The 24827-nt window shown below is 34.2% G+C and overlaps 1 protein-coding gene across 1 annotated transcript in view; it reads left to right on the forward strand.

Moving 5' to 3' along the window:
- Nucleotides 1-24827, forward strand: part of Pard3b (par-3 family cell polarity regulator beta) — a 1085411-nt gene that overhangs the window by 525324 nt on the left and 535260 nt on the right. The window contains exon 8 of the mRNA XM_033763978.1: nt 2037-2146. Within this exon, the coding sequence (XP_033619869.1) occupies nt 2037-2146 (110 nt within the window). The remainder of the gene's footprint in view (nt 1-2036; nt 2147-24827) is intronic.

Below are 24827 nucleotides of genomic sequence, written 5' to 3' on the forward strand. Positions count from 1 at the left end.
TTTTTTTTTTTTTTTTTTTTTTTTTTTTTTTTTTTTTTTGGTACCGGGGATTGAACTCGGGCCTTTGTGCTTGCAAGGCAGGCCATCAAACCACTGAGCTAAATCCCTGGCCCAAGAGACACATTATAGTATTATGGCATTTTGATTGTATGCACAAAACTGAATACATATTACTCTAAAAATATGTCTTAAATAATTAACATGCTGTCACTGAAACAGGAAATGCAGACAATATGACAAGTATTCCTTAAAAGTTTAAGGAAAACTATGTACTATAGGTTAAGAGTATTTTTATTACACCCCCAAAATACTCATGTTTCACACATAATTTCTGATATATTGGTACACAACTTAGCTGAAGACACCTAACTAAAATTCTTGGTTACTAACCTTTCCTTTTCTCTGCATTTAAATCTATGTTTTTGAGAAAGAAAGGGCCTTAATGATCCATAAGAACCTTCCTTGGTTACTGGTTGTTCTCCCCTCCAATTCGAGACTATTGACTTGTCCTATCCTGATCTGGGAAATGCTTGGAAATAAGCCAAAATTTTATGGAATTCACTGGATTTCAGTAAAGATTACATTCTATATTAGACTAACTTATATTACTGATAATTTTATGTTACTGGCAATTCAGAAGCTTAATCAGAAAGGAGTTTAGTGGTCATATCAGCTGAAAAAGGGAAAAAGTGTTAATGGATTTTATTGTACTTTGTGTTTTGATTCCTCCTGTTTTTAAAATAAAATTTTGTTCATGAAACAACTGCCAAAAGTCCAAATATTGCTAAGTTATTTGCTTCAGAAATTTAAAAATGGAGATGGAAGGGTGAAGAATAACATAGTGATGGGTCTAATTAATGAAAAGCAAAAGAAATAAGGAATGTAAACTTGGACTTTGTAATAACTTTTGGCATAGTTTCCGAATCTCAAGTAACATGTTAATTCTTTATTATAGAAAACATTATTTTAGGAAAGTAACTCCTAATTAGAAAAGGCTGAAGAATTTTAGCAATTCTATGTTTTGTCCAGAATAAAATTGTTAAGGAATATATAAAATAACATTTGTAAATAACTCAAATATGGATGAAAAATGTTCCTTTAAAATGCAATAGCCTGATTGAGTTGGGGAGTAATTTTCAGAATATCGATAAATGGGAAGTTGTATTTCAACTGTTTTTAATACTTTTCCCAAAAGCACAAGGATAACAAGTTAATTTTTATGTGAGAGTGATTTTTAAACCACAAGCAGTTTTTTTTGAGATTTCTTCTCTGTAGTGGCCAATTTTCTATGAAACATTATTTTAAACCTAATTGCAGTCAGAGTAGTTAGGCCACTAGCTCTGCTAAGGTTGAATTTCATTTGAACTTTCTAATACTATGATCTTTTTTCAGAATTTAATAACTGACTCAAATATTTAATAGTGGAAGCTTTTATTAAATTAAAAGGAAATCAGGATATATTTTTAGAAGAGCTAACGTATTTTCTTTATCAGTTTTATATACTTTATGAGAAAAGGAAGAGAATGAAACTAATCTCTTTGTGTACTTAAATAGACATTAATGCTATAACTGCAGCAAATAATTTATTTCAGTCTGTATCATCATTTGAAAAGAACCAAATGGCAGTAATAACTATACTTCTAATTCTACTGAACAGCAAATTACACTGTCTCTGTGAACCTCTTTATTCATCTTCTGGATAATCATTCTTTTTCTTAATATTTACATACATTTTCTAGATCACTCTGTAGATTGCCTGCTGTTCACTTTTGCATAGCCTAACAATTTCTGTTAAATGCAATGGCTGTTTTAAAATGTAAGTGGGGAAAGACACAATTTGAACAAATTTTGTTTATATGTGCCATTCTACATATAGATGATGAATGACCATTAAATGAATTAATTCACAAGCATCCTTACAAATAGAATATTCTCCCATAAAGCGTGGTGCAAACCTTTTTAATTAAAATGCATTGTGCCATGTCCTCTCTCTCCCCAGGGTCCTGTGGCCTCTCACCTCTTACTTTGTCTTGCAGGCACTCCATTGCTGGTGAGGAGAAGCAGTGATCCAGCACCTGGGCCACCTGCTGATGCCCAGCCAAGAGCTTCATACCCGGATGGCCAGAGTGTGAGACCTGTTGTTTCAGTAGGTATCCTGCTGTTGGCACTTGTAGTGAAAGATCAAAGACCTTACCCATGGACTGAGACTTGGGGCGAATTAGACAATTAGATAGATTGACAAGATGTGTAGTAGTAGTTACAGTTGGTCTTGAGTAAATTAATAATCAGGTGGAAAGATATATCTTGGTAAGATTACATAGTAGTAGTTGTAATAATAGATAACACATTTATTGCTAGTATATAATTAAAGAAATAACCATTATTTGTAATAGTACTCGTTATGTGCTAAATGCTGTTTTAAGTGAATTCCTTTGCCATCTAAACTTCCACAAGAAAGAGAGGTTTATATCTATTTTATTAATAAAATATTGAGGCAGAGAGAAGATTAGTAATTTGTTTAAGGCCATTTAGCTAAGAAGTGACCAAGCTAGGAATTGAACTCAGGTAATCTGATCCAAAGACTGCTTTGAATCAGCACAAACTAGCACTCTGAGCTCTTGCACATCTCTCTTCCTCCTTCTTCATGACACACAAGGATATAGTTAGTGAACTTTTTGGTGTGTTAACACAGTGCTTTACAGTCATAACATTTTGAATGGTTATGGAGTCTCAGGCTCCCAATGGTATGGATATATGGTGTCAGTAATGGTTTAATAAAATTTAGCATTCCGATTGAAGAAAAATTAAGTTATAAATTGGATACAACTGTTAGGGTAAAAACTATATTTCTCCTAAATTCTCAGTTGCCTTAAACAGCTGTCACAGTGTTTCATCCATCCAAACAGCTGGAGAGTTAGGTTTTGAATAGGTGGGCTTTAATAACATAACCATATTAGAGGTCTAAATGCAAGTCTCCTTCCAATTTTGTCTCATCTATAGCACCTGAAGGGGGGAAAAACATTTTATAGGTTTATCGGGATGTGGAATGAGTTAAACAAATTCTCCTAGTTTTGTATATAATTTTCTTAGCAAGAACCTGTGTCAGTGTTTATGAGGTAGGAGTTGCTATACCACATCACTGGGTACTTACTAATAATTTGTGGTGCTATCTTGGAATGTTACTTTCCTTAAAGATACAAAATATCTTTCAAATATTTTAATGTGTCATGTTATCTTGCTATCCTTTTAAAAACTCTGTCCTTTTAAGGGCATATATTTCATGGAACTCTAATAAAAATCACATGTCTAATATCTGTGATGAATACAAACAAAGCCAATTCTGTATATGATACAATGAGGTATTTTTTTTCAGCTTTAATTGAGTTTATTGGTACATTTTAGGGATACAGTACAGTTACATTCATTGTTGGGATCTTGTACCTCTACATGACAAGTCTTGATTCTCATCTTTCCCCTTACCCCTGCCCTCCCTTCACCCCCTCCTCCCCTCCCCATCTACAAATATTTTTTTCAACATGCACTAATTGAGATAATGTTAAGCTTTAATATATCTGATTGGGCAAAGGGAACTATACTAATGATAGGGCAACTTAAAAAAAGAGAATAACTAATTACATATGTATTCTTTGAGGTATATACCCTAAAATTAGATTGTATTTCATTGATGTATTTCCAGTGTCTTCATGCAGAAAATCCATCAAGATTTTTTCTATGTTTCTATCATTCAGACTTAGTGCTTAGACCAATTCAAATGATACCAATATTGCTTTTGTAAGAGGAAATTTTAGCAGCTATCTTTCTCATAGGTTTCAGAGCCTCACTACAATATATTAGTGAGTTCCACATTGGAATGTGGGGCAGGAAGATATGTTATTACCAGCAAAAATGTATATCCTAATTCCAGAAGAAATACTGGTACCCCAAATCCTTGTGCTTCACTATTGCGCAAGTTACCAAACATGGACCAAGTCCCTGTGTTATCAACAATAACAAGAAAAACACTGATTTCCTCCTGTCTTCTTATGTTCTCTGTTCATAAGACCAGATCTTAGACCCGAAAGTAAAGTCTGATCCTTGCCTTGCCATTGATACAAGCATGTCTTGGACTTCCCTAGCCTCAACCGTGAAATAAATTTCATGAATACTGTAAGGCTTCACATTCAGAGGCACATAGTCAGTGCTATGTAAATAGTGGTTATCCCTTTAACTACATACTAGCAATACTAGCAATATATACTATGTATTAACCAAATAGCAATATATACTATATATTAACTATATACTAGCAATAGATGATGCTATTATTATAGCTACTTCTATGTAATCTCATCAAGATATACATCTCTAGCTACATACATTGTGCCTTTTTAATTTTTTAGTGTCTAGTGCCAAGTACCTGAAAGCCACTGAGTGAATGTGTTTTGCACTCAGGAATGCAGGATACATATAAGTCTAGGAAGAGTCCTAGAGGTTCACAGCAATTAACCAGCCTGATAATTTATAACTAATCTAATTCAGCCATCCTGTCTATTCTCCCCGAAGAATCTACTAGGTAAATGCTTATCTGCTTCAAGAACTGGTTCACCCTAGGAAACAGACAGGCAAAGTCAGTAAATAAAGAATCCAAGGGGTATCTTTTAACCTAGGAGAAAAATACAAAATGTGTGTATTATAATTTTATTTATGTATTTCTGCATATTCAAACTTGTGGCCTCCTTGTAACTACATCATCCAGTATCATAACCATGAGCTGCACATGGTCAATGAACACTGAAATTGTGTCTGATATGAATTAAAATACCTTTCAAAATACCTTACCAGATTTTAGAGACTACAGTAAGAAAAATAATGTAAAAGGTCTCATTAGTATTATCTCCTTAAATGGTGATATACTTGGCATAGTAGGTTAAATAAAATATGTTATTAAGTTATTTTATTTGTTTTGTTTTACTTTTTAAAGTGACTTTTAGACAATTTAGAATTACTCCTTATTTCAACTTCTATTGATAATACAGCTCTGGACAGAAATAAAATGGGATGTAGCAAAAATGCAATGCTTTGAGACACTTGGGGGATGATCTCTGAGATCTACATTATCTCTTCGGGGAAAGCATGATGAAGTTCACCTAGAGCAGTATTAGTTCATGCCTGTTCCTCTGGCATAATTATTAATAGTGTTCCCATTATCTCTCATAGGCAACCCTATGTGGATGATCATTTGTAGTTTCCTGTAAGCACCCATATAGTTGCTTTCATTTTTTGCTCAGGGATAAGAGAGGCAACCTTTCAGTGGAGTCATAGGAGCCAAGTGACCCTAACTCTGACCTGAAAGCACAATGCAAAGCCCCTCTGTGTGTTAAGGACCTAAACCCAGCAAGCATGGACTCAGCGACCAGAATCTTTTTCATCTTTCTGGCTCTGTTCCACTCCTAGTTGCCTCCTGTATCTATAGCTTCAATAGCACTGTCCTTGCTTCCTATGACTCCATAAGTGATGATGAAGATGGGCAGTGTGTGATAATGTAGCCATGTAGCAACCTATATAAAAAAGAATCATTGCTAAAAAAAAACCATGTTCAGTTGCATTTCAGTCCAATATCCAAGGGGGAGAAAAAAACAATCAAAATTTCCATCTCTTCAACAGAGTGTTCACATGTGAGTAATTCACAGATGGCAGGACCCCAAGCGGCTTATGTTCGATCATTCCCAAGAAATGAAACTTACTTATAACCCACAGCATAAGAATCTGAAGAATGAATATTTGACACATATAATTATGTTGAAATATTCCCTCTAAAATCATGGTCGATGACTGTTATTTTTAGTTGTACTTCTTTAAGCTTACTATGGAAGGAAGAGATTTCACAGATGCCCAGAAATACATGTTTTTGAAGAGTTACAAAGGTTGCAGTTGTTTTCTGGCTGATTAATTTATTACAAGTTAGTTATTTAAGATATATACTCTGAAACATGTTGGAGTTTTAAAATGGTGTTGAATTAGAAAAAATCAAATTATATGCAACCTTCAAATTCTGTCTCTATTGAGAAGTCACAAAATCTCAAGGTTTTTTTAAAAGTACCACCAAATAAATATCCTGGAAATGTGTTTCCTTTCTTCCTCTTTTTGTACCAGAATAGTATAAATATTAATGTGCGAATAGCAGTAGATATTTATCTTTCAAGACAATACAGAATCCAATTCCACTGACGGCTTTTGAATTAAAGAAAGAGGATCCTGGGGACAGGATACTTTAGTGAGAGTCTGCTAGTGAAAAGTCTTACCTTCCTTTCCTTGATTATAACCTGGTGTTCCTAGCTTAAAGGCATGCCATAAAACTAGGTCCTTGGGATTGATGTCCTGAATTTGTGGATGGAACAGAGCTCTTAAACAGATGTGATTTTTTTCTTAATATCCGGTTAACTACTATGGTTGTTTTGTGTATTAATGACTGTTTATAGTTTTGAATTTATCCCTTATGACAGATTGACCCTGCAGGAAGAGTAAATTAGAAAGGAATCCTGAAAATTACAGCACTGTGCTTTGCCCAGTAAAGAACTTTGCTCTAAAGCTGTTACTTGTTCTGTCTGGCAAAATTAAGAATATTGGTCTTCTAGAAGCCAATGTCTACAATGTATAAATATAGATATTTTATTTCAAAACATAAGCTGGAAGATTTTGTGGATGTGTGGATGTTAAATTAGAAGTACATAGAGGTGTTTTAACATTGACAATTCTAAAATTATATGCCATGGCATGAGGTGAGTGGTGTGTGTGTGAGTGTGTGTGTGTGTGTGTGTGTGCATGTAAAGGGAGGGGCTGATCCACTAAAGAGACTATAATTCATCATATTTTAAAAGAATAACACAGGAGCCAGGGATTTAGCTCAGTGACTCCAGACCTGCCTCATAAGTGCAAGGTCCTGAGTTCCATCCCTGGTACCGGAAAAATTTTAAAAAGAAAAGAAAAACACAGGATCAAGATTAAAAGCCTCTGTTTTGAGGTTAGATTAAATAGTGCAGGGAAGCTATCAATTCCCAGAGTATGAAGAATGATAGAGAATCATCATCCCCTCTCTCTGAAACTTTTTTTAAAAAGTAAAACAGGTTATTTCATCATATTATCACTTGTCTAACATATAATATGTAACTTCAAGATGTTAAAGTGAATAGATATTTTTTTTTATTTCTATACTGAGAAGCCAAAATCTATTTATTCAATAGCAACATGATTGTCAGCAACTCTCAAGTATAGGGTAAAGGACACAGGCTTCCTGTGCAAAGAGATGCCCCAAGAGACAGTACTTCCAGTTGTCCAATATATGCCACTAGGACAAGAAGTGAAGGTACAATGTTCTTTGAATATTTGTGCATTCTATCAGAAAATATAGTGGCAGATAGGTACAACTAAAAAAATGTTATTTCCAGAGAATAACAGCATCCTTCATGTCTTCCGTAAAAATAGGATGGAGTGCTGATTTAGGAAGTTCCTCCTTGTATGGCACATATCGTCCCATGTCCTCATTCCTATTACAATGAGCGATGTTTCTCCCGTAATAAACTTTCTCAAATCTATGAGAGTAATCATTGAGACATTATAGATAAAAAAAAACCTGGCCATTAGGTTTAAAATCATCAAACTGCCAGTGAATTGTCAGAAGACTTCTGGTTGTGGGTTTCTGACTTTTAAAATCCAACATAAAACTTAACAAACATTCAGAATGGCCAAATCACATTTTGTATGCATTAGATATACAATTAAGTAGCTATACACAACACCAGGCTAGAATAATGGTTCTGTACACTGAGGTATATTGAAAGGAAGGCTCTATCCATTGTCTTTCAATGAAGAGAAATGGATGCTTTGTAGCAAAAGGGAGGGAGGAATAGCATGTAATATATAATTGCATTACTTAGAGATATTGAAGCCTATAAAAGGTTTTTCTTTTTTCTCCCCCTGACACAGTGATTTAATAATAGTTCTGGTGTTTGTAACTCCAGCTGTTCACGCTGTGTGCTGATAAGACCAGAGCTTAGAGACACATTGCAAGGATGGTTCTCATATGGCTTTGTTTTTAAGAGATAAAGCTGCCATCCAATATTTCATGGAGCCAAATGTTTTCTTAGTTTGGCAAGTTTAGGCAGCTTAATTTCTAAAGCAGTTATGCTTGTAAGACCCATGTTCATGTAGGGAAAATCCAGAAACCCAATTTACTGTACAGCACAATTTCTCACCATTCCTTTCAAAAATTGGTAAAACAAATGAGGATTATCTGATTGCTTGTACCATGACTAATCAAGGGCCCTTGGAAATGTGATCCCTGTTCAGGTGGTGCTTTCTCATTATTCATCTTGGGCCTAATCCAAAACTGAAAATCTAAAAGTAAATTCACTTTTCAGAGGTCTCTTTCCTCAGTTAAAAAGGTGACTATGGCATGTCCCCTTGTGCTATTTATTATTGATTATATACATAATGAAAATCAAGTGAGTTTTGCTTTCCTATAAAAATAAATTGATTCATCCCTTAGTTATCTAAGCATTGTACCATGTTCCATCAGGAAAACCAAAGACATAACTCCTGTCCTCAAGAAACTTACAGCCTGTTTATGAAGACCACATAGAAAGCAGTTTAACAAACCTTATCAGGCTGTACATATGTCAGAGTACCAGACGACACATTTAAACAGTCAGTGTAAATGTTTTTGCCTTTCGTCTATGCTTGAGCACTCTGTTCAGCATCTCTAAGCCCTGAAGAGAAATGCCATGTGCACTGTCTCTATTAGCACCTTTTCACCTAAAATATATCTGCTTGTTTACATGTCTGCATTATTTCAGAACTGTGAGAGCCTAGGAGCCATGAGCCAGTGTATTTATTATTGTATTTGAGTCCTCAGCCACAGTGCCTTGAACCTAATAGGTTGTTATAAATAGATGATTAGATAATTAAACTTTTATTTCTGAAATGGGCATGATGAATTCAGCAACTTTTAAACAGTTTTTAACTCATTCTGTAAAGATGTGTATTTTTTATGTATGTATAAATTAGATTGTGAAATTCCCTGCTTAACATACTGTTTTGCTTCCTAAATAGTTTAGAATTTTCTGCTTTAGCACAGTATATTGCTTGTTTCTTCCTATGTTGTAAAGGGGAGAGAGATGTTTAAACATAACTTCTCCACTTGGAATTAAAATGTAGGCTGGTGGCTGAGATCAGCAGTTTGATTGTGAGTCCCACTTCATCTTCTTAGAATTCTCATAACAGCTTCAGCATAGGAATTGGCTCTGAGAAAGTGGAAATAGAAGGAAGAGAATAAGCTTTGGTAATTCAAGATATGAACCATTCATTGTAAAGGCTAATTTTGCAAGTGCCCCTGATAGGTGAACAGTAAATAGAAACTACTACACATGCAGTGGGGTTAGCTAGCTTAGTGTTAGCTATTTGCCAATGAAATGATGAGTTCGCTAATCATGAAGTTAGTAATCTTGGTAGTTATACCCTTGTTATTTTCTAATAACTGTAATTAAAGAACCTGCAAATTCCTTATTAGAGTAGAATTTTTAGGACAATATCTTATATCTATTAAATTTAAAGAGTCCTTCTAAATTATCTTCCAATTCCATGTTTCTAAAGAAATTTTTTTGGTTTCAATTAATATGGAAAAAAATTGAAATACCTGGGGTATGTGAACTAATTAAACAATATGAGAACATTTACAAGGTGTTTCTTGGCAAAACACTAATGAGAATTTCAATCTCATTTTAACAATTTGGGAAGATCCAATTTGACAGTATTATTTGAAATTCACTAAAAAAAATATGTTAAAGAAATTTTATTATAAAGGTCAAGACCCTGCATCTTAATTGCATTTATAACTCTGTGACTCTGAGAAAATTATTTAAATTGTTGATGATTTTCTCAGAAATTTCGTGTAACTAAAAAGAAGTAATAGAGATTCTACATGAACTCCAGTTGATTTGAGTGATTTAAATATACAAACTAGGGACTGCGCATTTCCAGATGTGAGTTAATACCTTGGTTGGTCTGAATTTAAGTTTAAATTACATTTTAATGTTTTAAAATTTATAAATGTGCATGCAATGACATGTCCATCTAAAATACAATAGTCTGTTTTATTTGCCAAGTGAACAAAGTTAGAAATATTTTTAATGTACATATATGGAGGCAGCAGCATAAAAGCATGCATATGTACAAATAAATTCTTTGGAGGAAAAGTGTTACTGAAACCTGAAGACCAATGAGCAAGCAGTCATATTACTTTAGGGTGAAAGTCAAGGGTAAGAACCAAATCTTCCGCATGCATGTTCTCATTTTCTTGCTCTAAGGACTTTCCATGCTGTGAACATTTAATAAAGATCAGTGAGGTGGTCAGAAAGGGTTAATGAGTGTGTACCTTGAGAAGAAGAAAGATAACTAACTGCTCCTGAGAGGTGAAGGAAGCTCTGTTTTTCCTTGCACATGGTGTGTGATTCATAGGAGTCTATTCTGATGGGTATTTTGTTCATTTGTTTTTTGTTGTTTTTTTTCTTCACAGCTTAAACTTCTGAAGTACAAGTTTAGATTTGGTTTCTGCTTTCAAAGTCTAATCATAGAATGATATTGTACAGATATTTAAAAGACTTCTTTCTCAAGAGGGTCATTTCCTAATAGCTCTGCGATATAAAATAGAATTCTGATTTAGATGAATCATATTTTAAAAGTAGCTACTGTGTGTGTTTCATGTTTGTAGAAACATATAGCATTCTAATAAGCAGATAGTGTGAGGCTGTGTCACCATACAGCTTTTGATGTCTCATTAGATGAGACATAAGGACATCTGGAGTGAGTTAGTTTTGAAGTAACTGGTGTGAGGCACTGGAGAATCCAAAGGCTCTGACAGATTTAAATCGGTTTTTTAAAACTCACTTCTTTTAGCAAAACTTTTTTAACTTCTAAGTGACTAAAGGTTTTCAGACTAACATAGCCTTGGTATTTTCCACCTGATATTTTAGCCTCCTTTTCAGACAGAATTTCCTGCCTTTTAAACAAAAACAAATAAGTGGCATTCATTACAAAAATCACACATAGCTATCCTCTTATAAAAGGAAAAAGTAGATAATACATTAGAAGTCAGAATTCATTGATTTGCTTACATAAATTATTGTCTTCTTTTGCTTTCTATTTAATTCCAGTCACTGTCAATTACTTAAACTTTAGTTTTAATTTTTAACCAAGATTTTTGTGTGGAGGTACAAATTCCCAATGATGAATGTCATCATATTGTATACTACAATGTACCAATACACTTAATGAATAAAAAATTGTTAAATATAATATAATTGACATTCAACTGTTTTCTTTTTGAAGTTCTAAAGCAGATAGATATCAAAGCATCTAATATTGTAAGAGCATGATTCCACATTTTTAGAATACATTCAAAAGTATACACATCAATCTAGTCAAAATTGTATTTGAATGGTCTGATAAAATATAAGATTGTTTAAGAGTTGTGTGATTTTTTTCAGGCAGATTCCTTATTCAAAATGCTGTGAACCAGTACTTTGGATTTTGTAAATTTTATAATCTTTGCATATTTGTAATGAAGTACCTTAGAGGTGAGGCACACATTTCAAATTTATATAATCCTTACACAACATGAAGGTAATTTTCCACATTGTTTTTAGTGCACCTATATTTGGGCTGCAGCCCATCTTATAAGGTCAGAAATTTTCCATTTGTGGAGTCATGTCTGTTCTCAAAGTGTTTCCACTTTTGGAGGATTTCAGATTTGGGTTTTTGGATTACGGATGCTCAACCTATTTGAGGTGATTCATTTTTTACTTATAAACAAAGTATTATATATTCTGAATATCTTTCTATATATGGATAGATATACATATATCTCACATATCTATCACTGAGCTGCTGGGTTGAAGCTGTTGAACATTTCCTATACCTTGAGGATGTATGTTAAATTTATTGATATGGCTTTTTGAATATTTTTTCTGTTTGATTGTGGTAAAATATACATATTTGTTATCAACCATTTTAAGTGCTCACTTTAGCTATATAAATTTACACTGATTCTCCTCCATCATTACCTATCCTAGAACTCTTTATCTAAAAAACCATAGCCCTAGAACCATTAGACAATCACTTCCCACATCCTTCTTTCTCTGTCCCCTGACAATTCTGCTTTCCCTTTCTGTGAATCTGACTTCCTGTGGCACTCATACAAATGGAATCATGCAGTGTTTATCTTTTCATAACTGGTTTATTGCACTTAGCATAATGTCTCCAAGCTTCATCCATGCTGTGTCAGGTGTCAAAATTGCTTTCCTTGTTAAAGCTGAATAATACTCCTGTGTGTGTGTATATGGTGTATATATGTGGTATATATGTATATATATGGTATATGTACCATATTTTGATTTTCCATTCTTCTGTTGATGGATGGATGCTTAGGTTGATTCTACATTTTACCAGTTGTAAACAATTCTGATATGAACATGGTTATACAAATATCTCTTCAAGTCCCTATTTTCATTTCTTTCTGAACACAGAAGTGGAATATCTGGATCATATAATTATTCTATTTCATAGTACTTAGAATAATTAAATTGTTTTCTATTTCCCTCTCCTCTATCAACACTTTTTTACTCTTTGATTTTTTTAAATGAACCATCTTAATGGTTTATGAGGTGATATATCATTGTGGCTTTGATTTGCATTTCCCTAACAATTAGTGATATTGAACACATTTTGAAATACTTAATGGCCATTTTTATATCTTCTTTAGAGAACTATTTATTCAAGTCCTTTGCCTATTTTTTTTTCTTTGCCAGTGCTAGGAATTGGACCCAGTTACACCAATTTTAATTCATCATTATATAGTTATACTCTACTTTTCTACCAAAAGTGGCATTATCTACAGAAAGCCAAAGCTTACATTGTGGAGTTAGTCTCAAATGATTGTTTATACAATTCAGATACTTCCATGCAGGAGCAAAACTTGCCACCATAAAAGAATTTGATGCAGACATTAAAAACATTCATGAAAAAATAGATTCAGATGTGCTTAAAGCAGCATAGTTTTATACTCATTCTTTGTTTACCTACTTGTCTATTGGTTGAGATAACTAGGTTTTATCCCTGATTCATCCATTGGATTTTTGTCCAGTTAGGCAAGTATAATTTTATTCTCTCTCTGGAAGAAGATTGTCTTCTATCTTGGTCACAGTGGGATTGCAAGGTTAATGCTTTTTATCTTGAGTACAACACTTAGTAGATTCTGGGTGTTTACTATATGTTAATAGTGCTAATAATGAATGTTGATAATTAAAGGTCTTTTATAATTGCTAAATTTCAAATGTGTGTTAAATATAATTAAAGAAAAATGATTTAATTTAGTATACATGCATACAAAAACTAGAGCTAGCCACAGCTTTTATTTTTAGCTTCTTAACACCAAAATGTGAATCCAGTTGAAGAAATACATTATTACCATTATGGTCATGTATGGAGAATCCATGCCTGGTTCTAGTCTGGGAAATAGAAAGACATCTGTTTGAGTTGCAAAACATGGTGATGAGTGGGAATTCATAAGGACTTTTGCAATTGGAGCTTGACCACATGAAGTTGTATATCAGCCATCACTGTTAAGATGTATCATCTTAGCATGCCCCATGAGTTCTACTGGTAAGAAAGGTTCTTTGCTGGGAGCATGGAACCATGCCAGAGAAACAGGTAGCCAAGAGATCTATCTGGAAAGCCTATATTGAATGTAGTTAAAATAGAGGAAAAACTAATCATAATAAATGGCCTGGGAAATTCAGCTGGGAGGTTTATTCTTTGAACCCTGATGTTCATTGTTACTTAAGGTTATTATTTCAGAAGATACTAAAGTGATAGTGAGAGCTGTGAATTGAGAGAGGCAGCAGGATGGAGTGGTTAAGAACATGCATACTAAGCATGATTGCCTGGTTTAAACCTAGTCCTACTATTGGTAAGCTGTTCAGTATTTATCCAGTATTTCCCTCTGTTTAGTCTTACTTCTGTAGAAAATGATGATAGTGCTTACTTCAATGGTTGTCTTGAGAAACAAATGAATGATGACTTGTAAAAATTCTTGGAATCTGTTGTAAGCACTGTATGCATGTTTTAAAGAAATATGTGAGTTAGATTTGTGACACACATGGAGGAGAAGCAGTATGATAAAACAGGCAGTGGAAGTAATTCTTACAGTAATCTTTAAAAACTGAATTTTATCTGGCATAGGTTTAATTTAAGGGTGCACTTAGCATACTGCTAGGAAAAAATATTGATTCCAAATTTAAGCATTAAATGCATGTTGGATGTCTTTTGCTTAGAGAGCCCTTTGTGAGTTCAATTCATTTTAAAACAAAGTATACCCCTCTGAAGACCAATTCTTAAGGCATTTTTGGAACTGCAACAATGGATCCAACTTGGCTAGTTTGTATTATCTTATTCTCTCTCTCTCTCTCTCTCTCTCTCTCTCTCATATTTTTATGAGTGCATATTTTCTAGATGAAATGCGTTTCATTCTGGAAGATTTGTATATACACATAACACACTTCAATCATATCTCCACCCCAGCCTTCTCACCCCACCCCCATCATTTCACATGTTTTGGGAAGTTCAATATACATAGTACATTTTTATCATGTTCATTCACCCTTAATATCCCTCCTCTGTTTCTCTCCTGTCTTCCTTTCTTCTTGCTTGATGTGAAATACTTCTCTTCCTTGAAAACATTTTGTTGCCATGCCTCTGTTGCCTAATACAGCTTTTGCTATTCTAGGTCTTCTCTGGTTCCCAATGAATTTTTGGATTATTTTTTCTAGTTCTGTGAAATATAGAGTTGGAATTTTAATCGGCATTGCATTGAGTCTGTATAGCAGTTTTGGTAGTATGGCCATTTTCACTATGTTGATTCTTCCTACCCAGGAGCAGGGGATATATTTCCATTTTCTTATATCCTCTTCAATCTTTTTTTTCAGAGTGCTGTAGTTTACAGTGTAGAAGTCTTTTGCTTCTTTCGTTAGATTGATTCCTAGATACTTCACTTTTTTTGAATGCTATTGCAAAAGTAATTGTTTCCCCAATTTCTCTCTCAGCGAGTCTGTTATTTGTGTACAAGAAGGCTATTGATTTTTGAGTGTTGACCTTGTATCCAGCAACTCTACTAAAAGTGTCAAGTCTAGAAAGTCTTTTGGTGGAATTTTTTGGGTGTTCAATGTAGAATATCATAACATCAGCAAATAATGACAGTTTAACTTATCCCTTTCCTATCTTTATTGCCTTAATTTCTTTATCTTGTGCAATTGCTGTGGCTAATGTTTCCAGAACTTTATTGAAGAGGCGTGGTGGTAGTGGTCATCCTTGTCTTGTTCCTGATTTTAACGTGAAGGTTTTCAGGTTTTTCCACTTGATATGATGTTGGCCATTGGCTTTTCATAGGTAGCCTTTATCAAGTTGAGATAAAGACCATCTATTCCAGTTTTCTTCAGAGTTTTATCATGAATAGGTGTTGAATCTTGTCAAATGCTTTTTCTGCATCTATCGAGAGGATCATATGGTTTTTGTCCTTGACTCTGTTAATGTAGTGTATTACATTTATTGACTTATGTATGTTAAACCATCCTTGCATCCCTGGAATAAATCCAACTTGGTCAGGATGTATGATCTTCATGATGATCCTCTGTATTCTGTTTGCTAGTATCTTATTGAGGATTTTTGCATCTATATTCATTGAGGAGATTGGCCTATAGTTCTCTTTTTTAGTTACATCTTTCCCAGGTTTGGGATTCAAAGAGATATTTGCTTCCAGGAATGAATTTGGAAGTATTGCTTCTCTTTCAATTTCATTGAAAAGTTTAAAGAGTAGTGGCAGTAGTTCTTCTCTAAATGACCTGTAAAATTCAGCGGTGAATCCATCAGTACCTGGGCTTTTCACTGTTGGTAAACTTTTTTTTTCCTTTTTTTGAGTTTATTGCTACAATCTAGGTATGCAATACAGTTACATTCATTACTGGGGATCCTGTACCTTCACATGACAGGTCTTGGTTCTCATTTTTTCCCCCTTGTCCCTTCACACACCCCCTCCCCATTTACAAACAGTTTATTTCCATTTTTTCATTTTCTCATATTTTTTTCCTTTCCCTTATTACTTTCCCCCCACCCTTCCCACTTTCCCTACACCTTTAGCCCTTTACTTCCTATTTCACATTATTAATTATCTCATTAGGAACTTGTGTACTATTATAGTTTTTCACACTGGAGAAACTATTCGGCTTGGACTTCAGATCTCCCTCCGCTGGCCAGGCCGGACATACAGGTTCGGTAGCCACGCCTTTTCCTGAGGGCGCCCCCTCAGAACCCCTGATTGAGCCAGTCCTTGGCCGTACTCCGCAGAGGCATGGCTGGCTGTAAAGGGTGGTGATTGATCCTATGGTGTTCCTGATTGTATTGATTGGGATAAAGGATGGGGATTGATTTGACAAGTTGTTTCCTCTATTATGAAAATGATTATGTCTATAAGTCATTAGAGAATCAAAGGCTGGGACAAAACGATATCAGAAAGATTTAATGACCCAGAGGTTGAATCAAGGACAACCCAGCAGCAAAAATAAAGATGAGAAAACACTTAAGCAAGCCACAAAGATAGACTTCCAGTTCACCAATGGCAAACAGTAGGGCAAAGGAGGATGAAAAGTCTGATAGTGAACCTCCAGGTAAACTTTTAATCACGTTTTCAATTTCACTGATTGTAATTGGGGTGTTTAAATTTTTTTTTATCTTCTTCATTCAACTTTGGTAATTCATAAATATCTCAAATCTGTCCATTTCTTCAGAAAATTTTCCATTTTATTAGAGTACAGGTTCTCAAAGTAGGTATTAATGATCCTCTGAATTTCTGTTCAATCTGTTGTGACATCACCTTTTTCATTCCTTATTGCATGGATCTGAGCCTTTTCTTTCCTTTTTTTGATAGGGTTAGCAAAGGGTTTATCAATTTTATTTATTATTTCAAAACACCAACTCTTCAATTCAATGATTTTTGTATTGATTTCTTAGTTTCCATTGCATTGATTTCTGCTCTAATCTTTATAATTTCCTCTCTTGTTCAAGCTTTGGGTTTTTCTTGCTCTTCTTTTTCAAGGAGTCTAAGATTCATTATTAGGTTGCTTATTTGAGCTCGCTCTGTTTTCCTAATGTGGGCATTCAGTGCTATGAATTTTCCACGTAAAACTGCTTTCATTGTCGCCCACAGATTCCTGTATGTTGTATTGGTATTATCATTTATTTGTAAAAACTGTCTAATTTCTTCATTAATTTCCTCTGTGATCCATTGATTGTTCAGGAGAGTGCTGTTCAATTTCCATGTGTTTGTGAAGTTCCTACAGTTTCTTGTGCTATTGATCTCCAGCTTGATTGCACTATGATCTGATAATATACAGGAGATAACTTCTGTTCCTTTGTATTTATTCAAGCTTATTCTATGAGCTAGCATGTGGTCTATCTTGGAGAATAACCCATGTGCAGCTGAAAAGAATGTATATTCTGACTTTTTAGGGTGGAACACTCTATACATGTCTATGAAGTCCTCTTGTTCAAAAGCTTGGTGCAGTTCTACTATTTCAATGTTGATTTTTTGCCTAGATGATTTGTCTATTTGTGACAGTGGGGTATTTAGATCCCAATTGTATTAGTGCTTATTTGGTTTTTCATGTCACTTAATGTTTGTTTTACATAGTTGGGGGCATTAATATTTGGTGCATATATGCTTATGACTGTCATTTCTTCCTCTTGAATTGTTCCCTTTACAAGCATGTAGGGGCCTTCTTTGTCTCTCTTAATCAGTTTTGGTTTGTAATTTACTTTGTCTGCAAATAAGTTAGCTACCCCTGCTTTTTGCTGTGCTCCTCTTGCATGGAGAACTGTTTTTCCATACTTTCACTTTCAGTCTATGGGCTTTTTCTTGCACTAAGTGTGTTTCTTGTATGCAACATATTGTTGGATTTTGCTTCTTAATCCATTTTGCCAGTATATTTCTCTTGATTGGTGAGTTGAGGCCATTGACATTGATGGATATAACTGATATGTACTGACTTATTATTGTCATGTTATTGTCCTTTTGTTGACTCTTTTTACATTTTCCCCCTTTCCTTTTAGTTTCTTGGCTTGCCTATTTGATTTGCTCTGTTGGGCCTCATGGTGTTTTTAACCTTTATTGTTTTTTTCTAGGATATTACTTAGAATTCCTTGTAGTGCTAGTTTGGTATTCATGAAGTTTCTCAGGTGTTCTTTGTCGTGGAAATATCTTATTTCCCCATCCATTTTGAAAGAGAGTTTTGCAGGATATATCAGTCTAGGTTGAAGGTTGTTTTCTTTTAGGACTTGAAATAACCTCAGTCTAGGCTCTCCTTGACCTGAGGGTTTGTGGTGAAAAGTCTGCTGTGATTCTGATGGGCTTTCCTTTGCATGTGATTTGTTTCTTTTCTCTTACTGATTATAGTAGTTTGTTCTTCTGTTGGGTTTCTGGGATCTTGATTATTATATGTCAGTGTAGATTTTTTTTTTTGCTTGTGGCTAGTTGGAGTCCTATATGTCTCACTTATCTGCATGTAAAATTCTTCCCCTCTGTTTGGGAAATTTTCTGTAATTAATTGTTTGAACAGCTTTTTTAAGTCATTTGTCTTTTCTCCTGCTACTTCATGGATTCCTATCATCTTATGTTATTCTTCTTTGCATCATCTAGGAGTTGATGGATCAATTTCTCATGCTCCCTTACTGTTTTTAAGAGATCTCTCTTTTCATGGTCACTGACTGCAATTCTATCTTCTATATCTGAGATTCTGTCTTCACATTCTTTTATTCTGTTGCCTACACTTTCAATAGCGTTTTTAATCTCCTGGATATCTGTTTGAGTCTGTTTCATGGATTCCATTTCTTTCCTATGTTGGGCATTCATTCTTTCCTTTATTTGCATTGCTTTCTTATGCTGGGCCTTCATGGCTTCTATCATGGTTCTGAGCTCATCTATTTTTTTTGTCAGTTTCTGTTGTAGAGTATCTCATCATGACTTTCATTTAGCTCACCATCTCTATGGTTATCTCAGAAATTATTTCTGTTTTGAATTTTTCTAGAGCTGGATCTATCTGTTTTGTCACTTCCTGTGCTGTGAGTTCTGAGTGTCCTGGTGGTTCACTATCAGACTTTTCATCCTCCTTTGCCCTACTGTTTGCCATTGATGAACTGGAAGTCTGTCTTTGTGTCTTGCTTAAGTGTTTTCTTATTTTTATTTTTGTTGTTGGGTTGTCCTTGGTTTAATTTCTGGGTTATTACTTAAATCTTCCTGATATAGTTGTGCTTTAGCTTTTGAGTCTCTAATAACTCATACCCATTCTCATTTTCATAATATCAGAGAAGACAACTCATTAAATCAATCACAATCCTTTATCCCAATTGATACAATCAGCAACATAATAGGATCAAGCACAACTTACAAATTGACCACTTGTGGTAGTCATTAATCTATCACCTTTAAACCATGTGAATTAAATTAAAATATAGCATCTTTACCATTTAGCATGGGGACTTAGCCAGAGTTAGGATGAGTGGAGTACATAAGTAAAAGAATCGGAGACAATTTCAAGTGAAGCCAGAGGACATAGAATGACCATACAATCTTTAGGAAATTGTTAAAATCAAAAGGGAAAGACAGAGTGAAAGAATAAGGACAAGAATATAACAACTTAACAGTAATATGGCTTCACTTTTCTTTGAAACTTTTGACTCTTGAGTGAAGTAAAATGAGAGAAGAAAAGAACATAAGGAAAAAAGAAACGATTAAAGAAGAAATCCGAGTTAGGGCAGGAACAGGAATAGAAAAGGAGATAAGGAATAATATGGGGGAGCAATTGCCTGAGTTGGAAAAAGAGGGCAGAAAAAAGAAAGAATTTGCAGAGTGGAATGAGGAAAATAAAGAAAAATAAAGAATTTGAAGGGCCTCTTTCAGACTATATCTCTTCTACCATAATATACAATATGCGCAGCCATGTACAGAACTAAGTCCTTTGATGACAAAAAAAATCTTATTATGTACCTGATGTTAGACTCAAACTATTGTTCTTTTTCCCTTAGCCTCTGAATTCTGGGATTACAAGCTTGAACCACCATGCCTGGCACATAATTTGTGACTTTAAAAGAACAATTTTTATAGAAGGTTGTGTAGAAACTATTTTGCTGTTGGTTGAGAAGAAACTGGAGGCAAAGCAGTGGAAATTGCTCTTACAGAATTTATAATTACATTGATGAGAATGCACACTGGGTTAGCTAATAGGAGTTTAAGAGCTCTTTTAATTTCAAGTGGCAAAAGTACAATTTACAATAACTCAATCTAAAATAGGTACTTTTTTGTTAGGAGAATTTTTTTTTTAAACTGCTGGTTCATATAATCCTATAGGAGAAAACTGAAGGTAGGGAAGAGGAAGGGGACTGAAAAAGAATTAAGATGTGGTGTATACATGTACCAACTCCGCATGATGAATGTATCATTATTTACTGAAAAATGTACTAATAAACATTAAAATTTATAAAAAGAAATTGTTGAACATCTGCATTTGGAAAATAAAAGATGTAACTAGGCTTCAGGAAGAACTGGACAAAGAGAACTAGACTATTGCATCTGCTTTGTTCTTGCACAGATTTTATCATGTTTACCTGCAGACTAGACTACAACAGAGGAGCAACAGGCACAGTTGCCAACAGCTCTGGTCCTCCCATTTCTAGAGAAAGCTAATTATTGCCGTAGGCTCTGAGAAAGAAGCCTGACTGGCCCATATTGGCTACTTTTCACCAACCATTTTAAATCAACTGTGGCAGTGGGGGTTGGAAAAGTAGTTTGTAGATATTTGATATATTGTATATAATTCCAGTGGTGGAAGAGCAGTTCCCAGCATGGGAAAGATTGGGCAGACATTCTCGTATATGTGTATTCTGAACAAAGGCCAGGTGATAATGATCCAAAATGGCAGTGAATGCCATAAAATCAAAAAGTGCTCAGCTCTCAGGGTGTACAGGGGCTTCAAGTAGAAATGAAATGATCTGATATGGGCCTTAAAAGAAGGGTTAGAATGTAGAATTCAATGAGTGCATTCACTGCAATAAGGATGTATAAGACATATTTGACAGTGAAGCCTTTCTGGGATGAGCAGGAGAATTCTGAAGCGCTGCTTCTGAGAGAGTCATAAAAAGACCACTTGCATCAGAAACTCCAAAGGAGTTTGCAAAAATACCAATTACTGAACTAATAGTCAGTCTGTTGAATCAGAATCTTTGAGAAGTGGGGTCTGTGAAGTCTGCATCTTCACACTCACTGTGAAATGCCCAGTGCAATAAGGGAATGGTTTGCTGTTAGGTTATCAAGAGGGGCTGGGCTTAGACAGTGGAGATGAGCTGCTGTGGCAGCAGAAGTGGGGTAGCTGTTTTAGCATTGTGCAGAAGATGGGAAAAACTCTCAAAAGCATCATCATCATAAATTTATTCAAAGATGATACATATAAAGTGAAAAATACCACTATATATTTTACAAATTAATAAACATTGTAGAGTTGTGAAAAATAAATTAACTGCAACTTTTTTTGCAGAACTTGTGAAATAGTAAACACAAAAAAAGTTAAAAAGTGAGGTGTTCTGCTGAGAGGATGAAACACAAAGGACTTTTTTGTTTTAATAGAATTACTTTACATGACAGTGATACCTTGACATGATATATAATTAGTCATTCTGCATTTAAGAAATCATACCATCATCAGTCACATTAAAAATGTGGATAGTCTAACAACAAGAAAGAAAACTAACTATCTCCTTAGAAAAATCAATATGTCTCAGATAAGCCACAGGTGCAATAATTAAGGACACAGATTCCATTAGTTCTGGAGAACTTAATGTAACTCAGGTAACTAACTGACATTGACCAAATATAAGAACAGATAAAGTTTCTCCCCAAGATTCTGTGCATATTCTTCTGCTCTCAGTTTGGCTGAGCCACTAATCTTAAACTGACTGTGTTGAACAGAACAACCTATCCCTTGAGCATTTCTTCTTCTGGCAGAAGTTCTGATGTTTGGTGGCATGGTTAACATCAGCATGCAGAGAGATTGTTTCTGGAAAAACAGTTAAGAAGGGCCCTGTTTTTCATGGAAGTTTCCAGTATTCTGACTCTCACAGAAGACTACTGATGGAGAAATTAGTGAAGCAGAAAACTCCAAATTCCAAAGAATACTAGGAGCAGGCTCTTAGCTGGGAGACCTGCCTTCTTATCTAACTTCAGGGTCAGAACTGTGTGGCCTTAGAAAAGGCATTAAATATCAGGTACAATTTCTTCTTCTGTAAAATAAGAAAGATGGTATAATTAAAGTGGGAGCACTCACATTCTTCCTGGTAGTCATAAAAATTGGTTTAGCATGTTGGGAAATCATCAGTGATCTCACTTATCTTTCTATGAATTTGTAATGAAGAAACATTTCTACTTTTTTCATTTATATGGGTTTTCTTTTAGTTTTAAAAATCACCTGATATAAATAACTTTTATTTTTAGGGTTTTTTTAATTATCCCTTTCAAGTGGTGAAAATACACTGAAGAAGTTGAAAATAGCTTGCACTTGGCTGCTTTTGACTCTCATATAGTGGATGGATAAAGAAATATTGTATACTTTAACAATCTGGGCTTCTAAAGGAAGGGAAAGAAGGTGAAATGGGCTCAGTAGAAAACCAACACTCTTCTCTTTGGTCATCAAATTTTCTTTATGTGCATTTTTTTATTTTGTTGTGTTTTATCTAAGTAAATTTTGGCATGTTGCAAACTTCTAATATGTCCAGTACTTATCTGTATTAGCTATTCAAATTCATTGATATTGGCATAACATTTGAAAATCATCTCTATTTTATGTATAGTTCCATTTCCTTCCTGTAGTATTAGTATTAACTGATACATTTGTCAGTTTTTTCTTGATCAATCTTAGTATTTACTTATATTATTAGTTTTTTAAATTGTTTTCAAAGAGACACCTTGTGATTTCATTGATACCCTCTATTCTTTTGTTCTTTTCTATTTTATTAAATTATGCTTGGTCATTTATTCTTAATTCTAAAAAAGATTGAGTTTCGGTTTTTTTTCTTTTCCTAACTTCTTATATATTTAACTCACTTATTTTCAATGTTTTTGTTGTTTACTTTTGTTTGTTTTCTCACATGTTGTGGTGCTAGGAATCAAGACAAGGCTTTTTGAGTGTTAGACAAGCACTCCATCTCTGATTTAGATCTTCAGCCTCAGTTTGTTTTAAATAAATTAACTTAGGTCATAAGTTTGTTTCTAATCAAAGTACAGCTTCTATAGATGCAGTCCTAAGTTTTGATAGACATATGTTCATTATTCATTCCTATATTCTTTGATTTTTATTGTTATATATACTTTACTTATGGGTTCTTTAGATATTTTAAAGTCTCTGAACATATGACTCTGGACCTGTTGTAATTTAATTGCCTCATTCACATAGAAAAAAACATAATTCTGATTTCTTGGAATATGTGCTTATATTTTCTGATCTAGTACATGATTAATTTTTATAAATATTAAGCATGCAATTAAAATGAATATATAATTTCTAACCGTTGCTCTGTAACATCCAGCTTGGATATTATTTTTAAATTCTATAAACCTACTTCTATATTTTTATTTGTTTGCTATGCCAGTTTCTTACAGAAATGTACTGAAACTTCCCAGTATCACTATTGTTCTGCCAAATTCTTCAAATTTTGTCACGTTTTTGTCTTACATACACTGTCCACTTTTATTTGCCTCCAATTCATAAATGTTGTATCTTTTTGATAAATTATTCTTAAACTGAGAACTTTCTTTATTCATATTAGTGATTTTTTTAATTGGAATCTATTTTGTCTGTTAAATTTGCTACCATTGCTTTATTTCAGTTAGAGTTTTTCTGGTGTGTTTTTAACCCTTTTACTTTCATCCTCTAGTTTGATTTAGCCATAGTCATATCTTTTATAAAGGAGCATAAAGATGTAGTATATTTAAAAGTCTCATCAAATAATCTATGTTTGAATAGATTAGTCCATTTTTTAAAAAGAAATTGTGATTACTGATCTGTTTGGTTTTATTTCTGTCATTGGATTGATGTTTTCCTCCCTTTGTTTCAAACGTATATATTTGAATTATTTTGTCATTATTCTTAAATTTTAGCATATGCACATTCTGTTATTTCATACTGAAAAAAATGAAGTAGATTATACATAATACATTAGGAAGAACTGACTAAAATTACTGTCAGAGATTAAACTGGGTTGCCTGAAAAATAAACAGGCAAATACCAGTGTCCTTACTCTCACTCTGAGAGGGAAGCTGTGCTTGAACTTAGCTTGTGAGGGGCGGTAGCTCCTAGCACCAGAAGCAGGCATACAAGTTTCCACAAGTCTCAAATCCTCTAGGTATAAGACAGCTGCCTTTTAAATAGCTGGCAACCTACCTTTCTACTGACAAGCATCTTGTTTTATTTGCTTATTGTCAAGGGTACTCTCACATCATCCTACAATAAGAGCAATAATTAGTATTGGGTATATCCTGTGATTCCTGTCTTTGATAGGTTCAGCAAATATCCTAAACCCTGCTCAGCTTTCCTTGGGTGGCACTGGAATGGTCAAGGAATTTGTGGTCTCTTTTCTCCCTTCCCTTCCTGGTTTAAATTCCCCCACAATTCTTCCTAACTCAT

This window comes from Fukomys damarensis, unplaced genomic scaffold (genome assembly GCF_012274545.1).
Source record: "Fukomys damarensis isolate Sample0158 unplaced genomic scaffold, DMR_v1.0_HiC HiC_scaffold_16, whole genome shotgun sequence".
In the NCBI taxonomy this organism is placed as follows: Eukaryota; Metazoa; Chordata; class Mammalia; order Rodentia; family Bathyergidae; genus Fukomys; species Fukomys damarensis.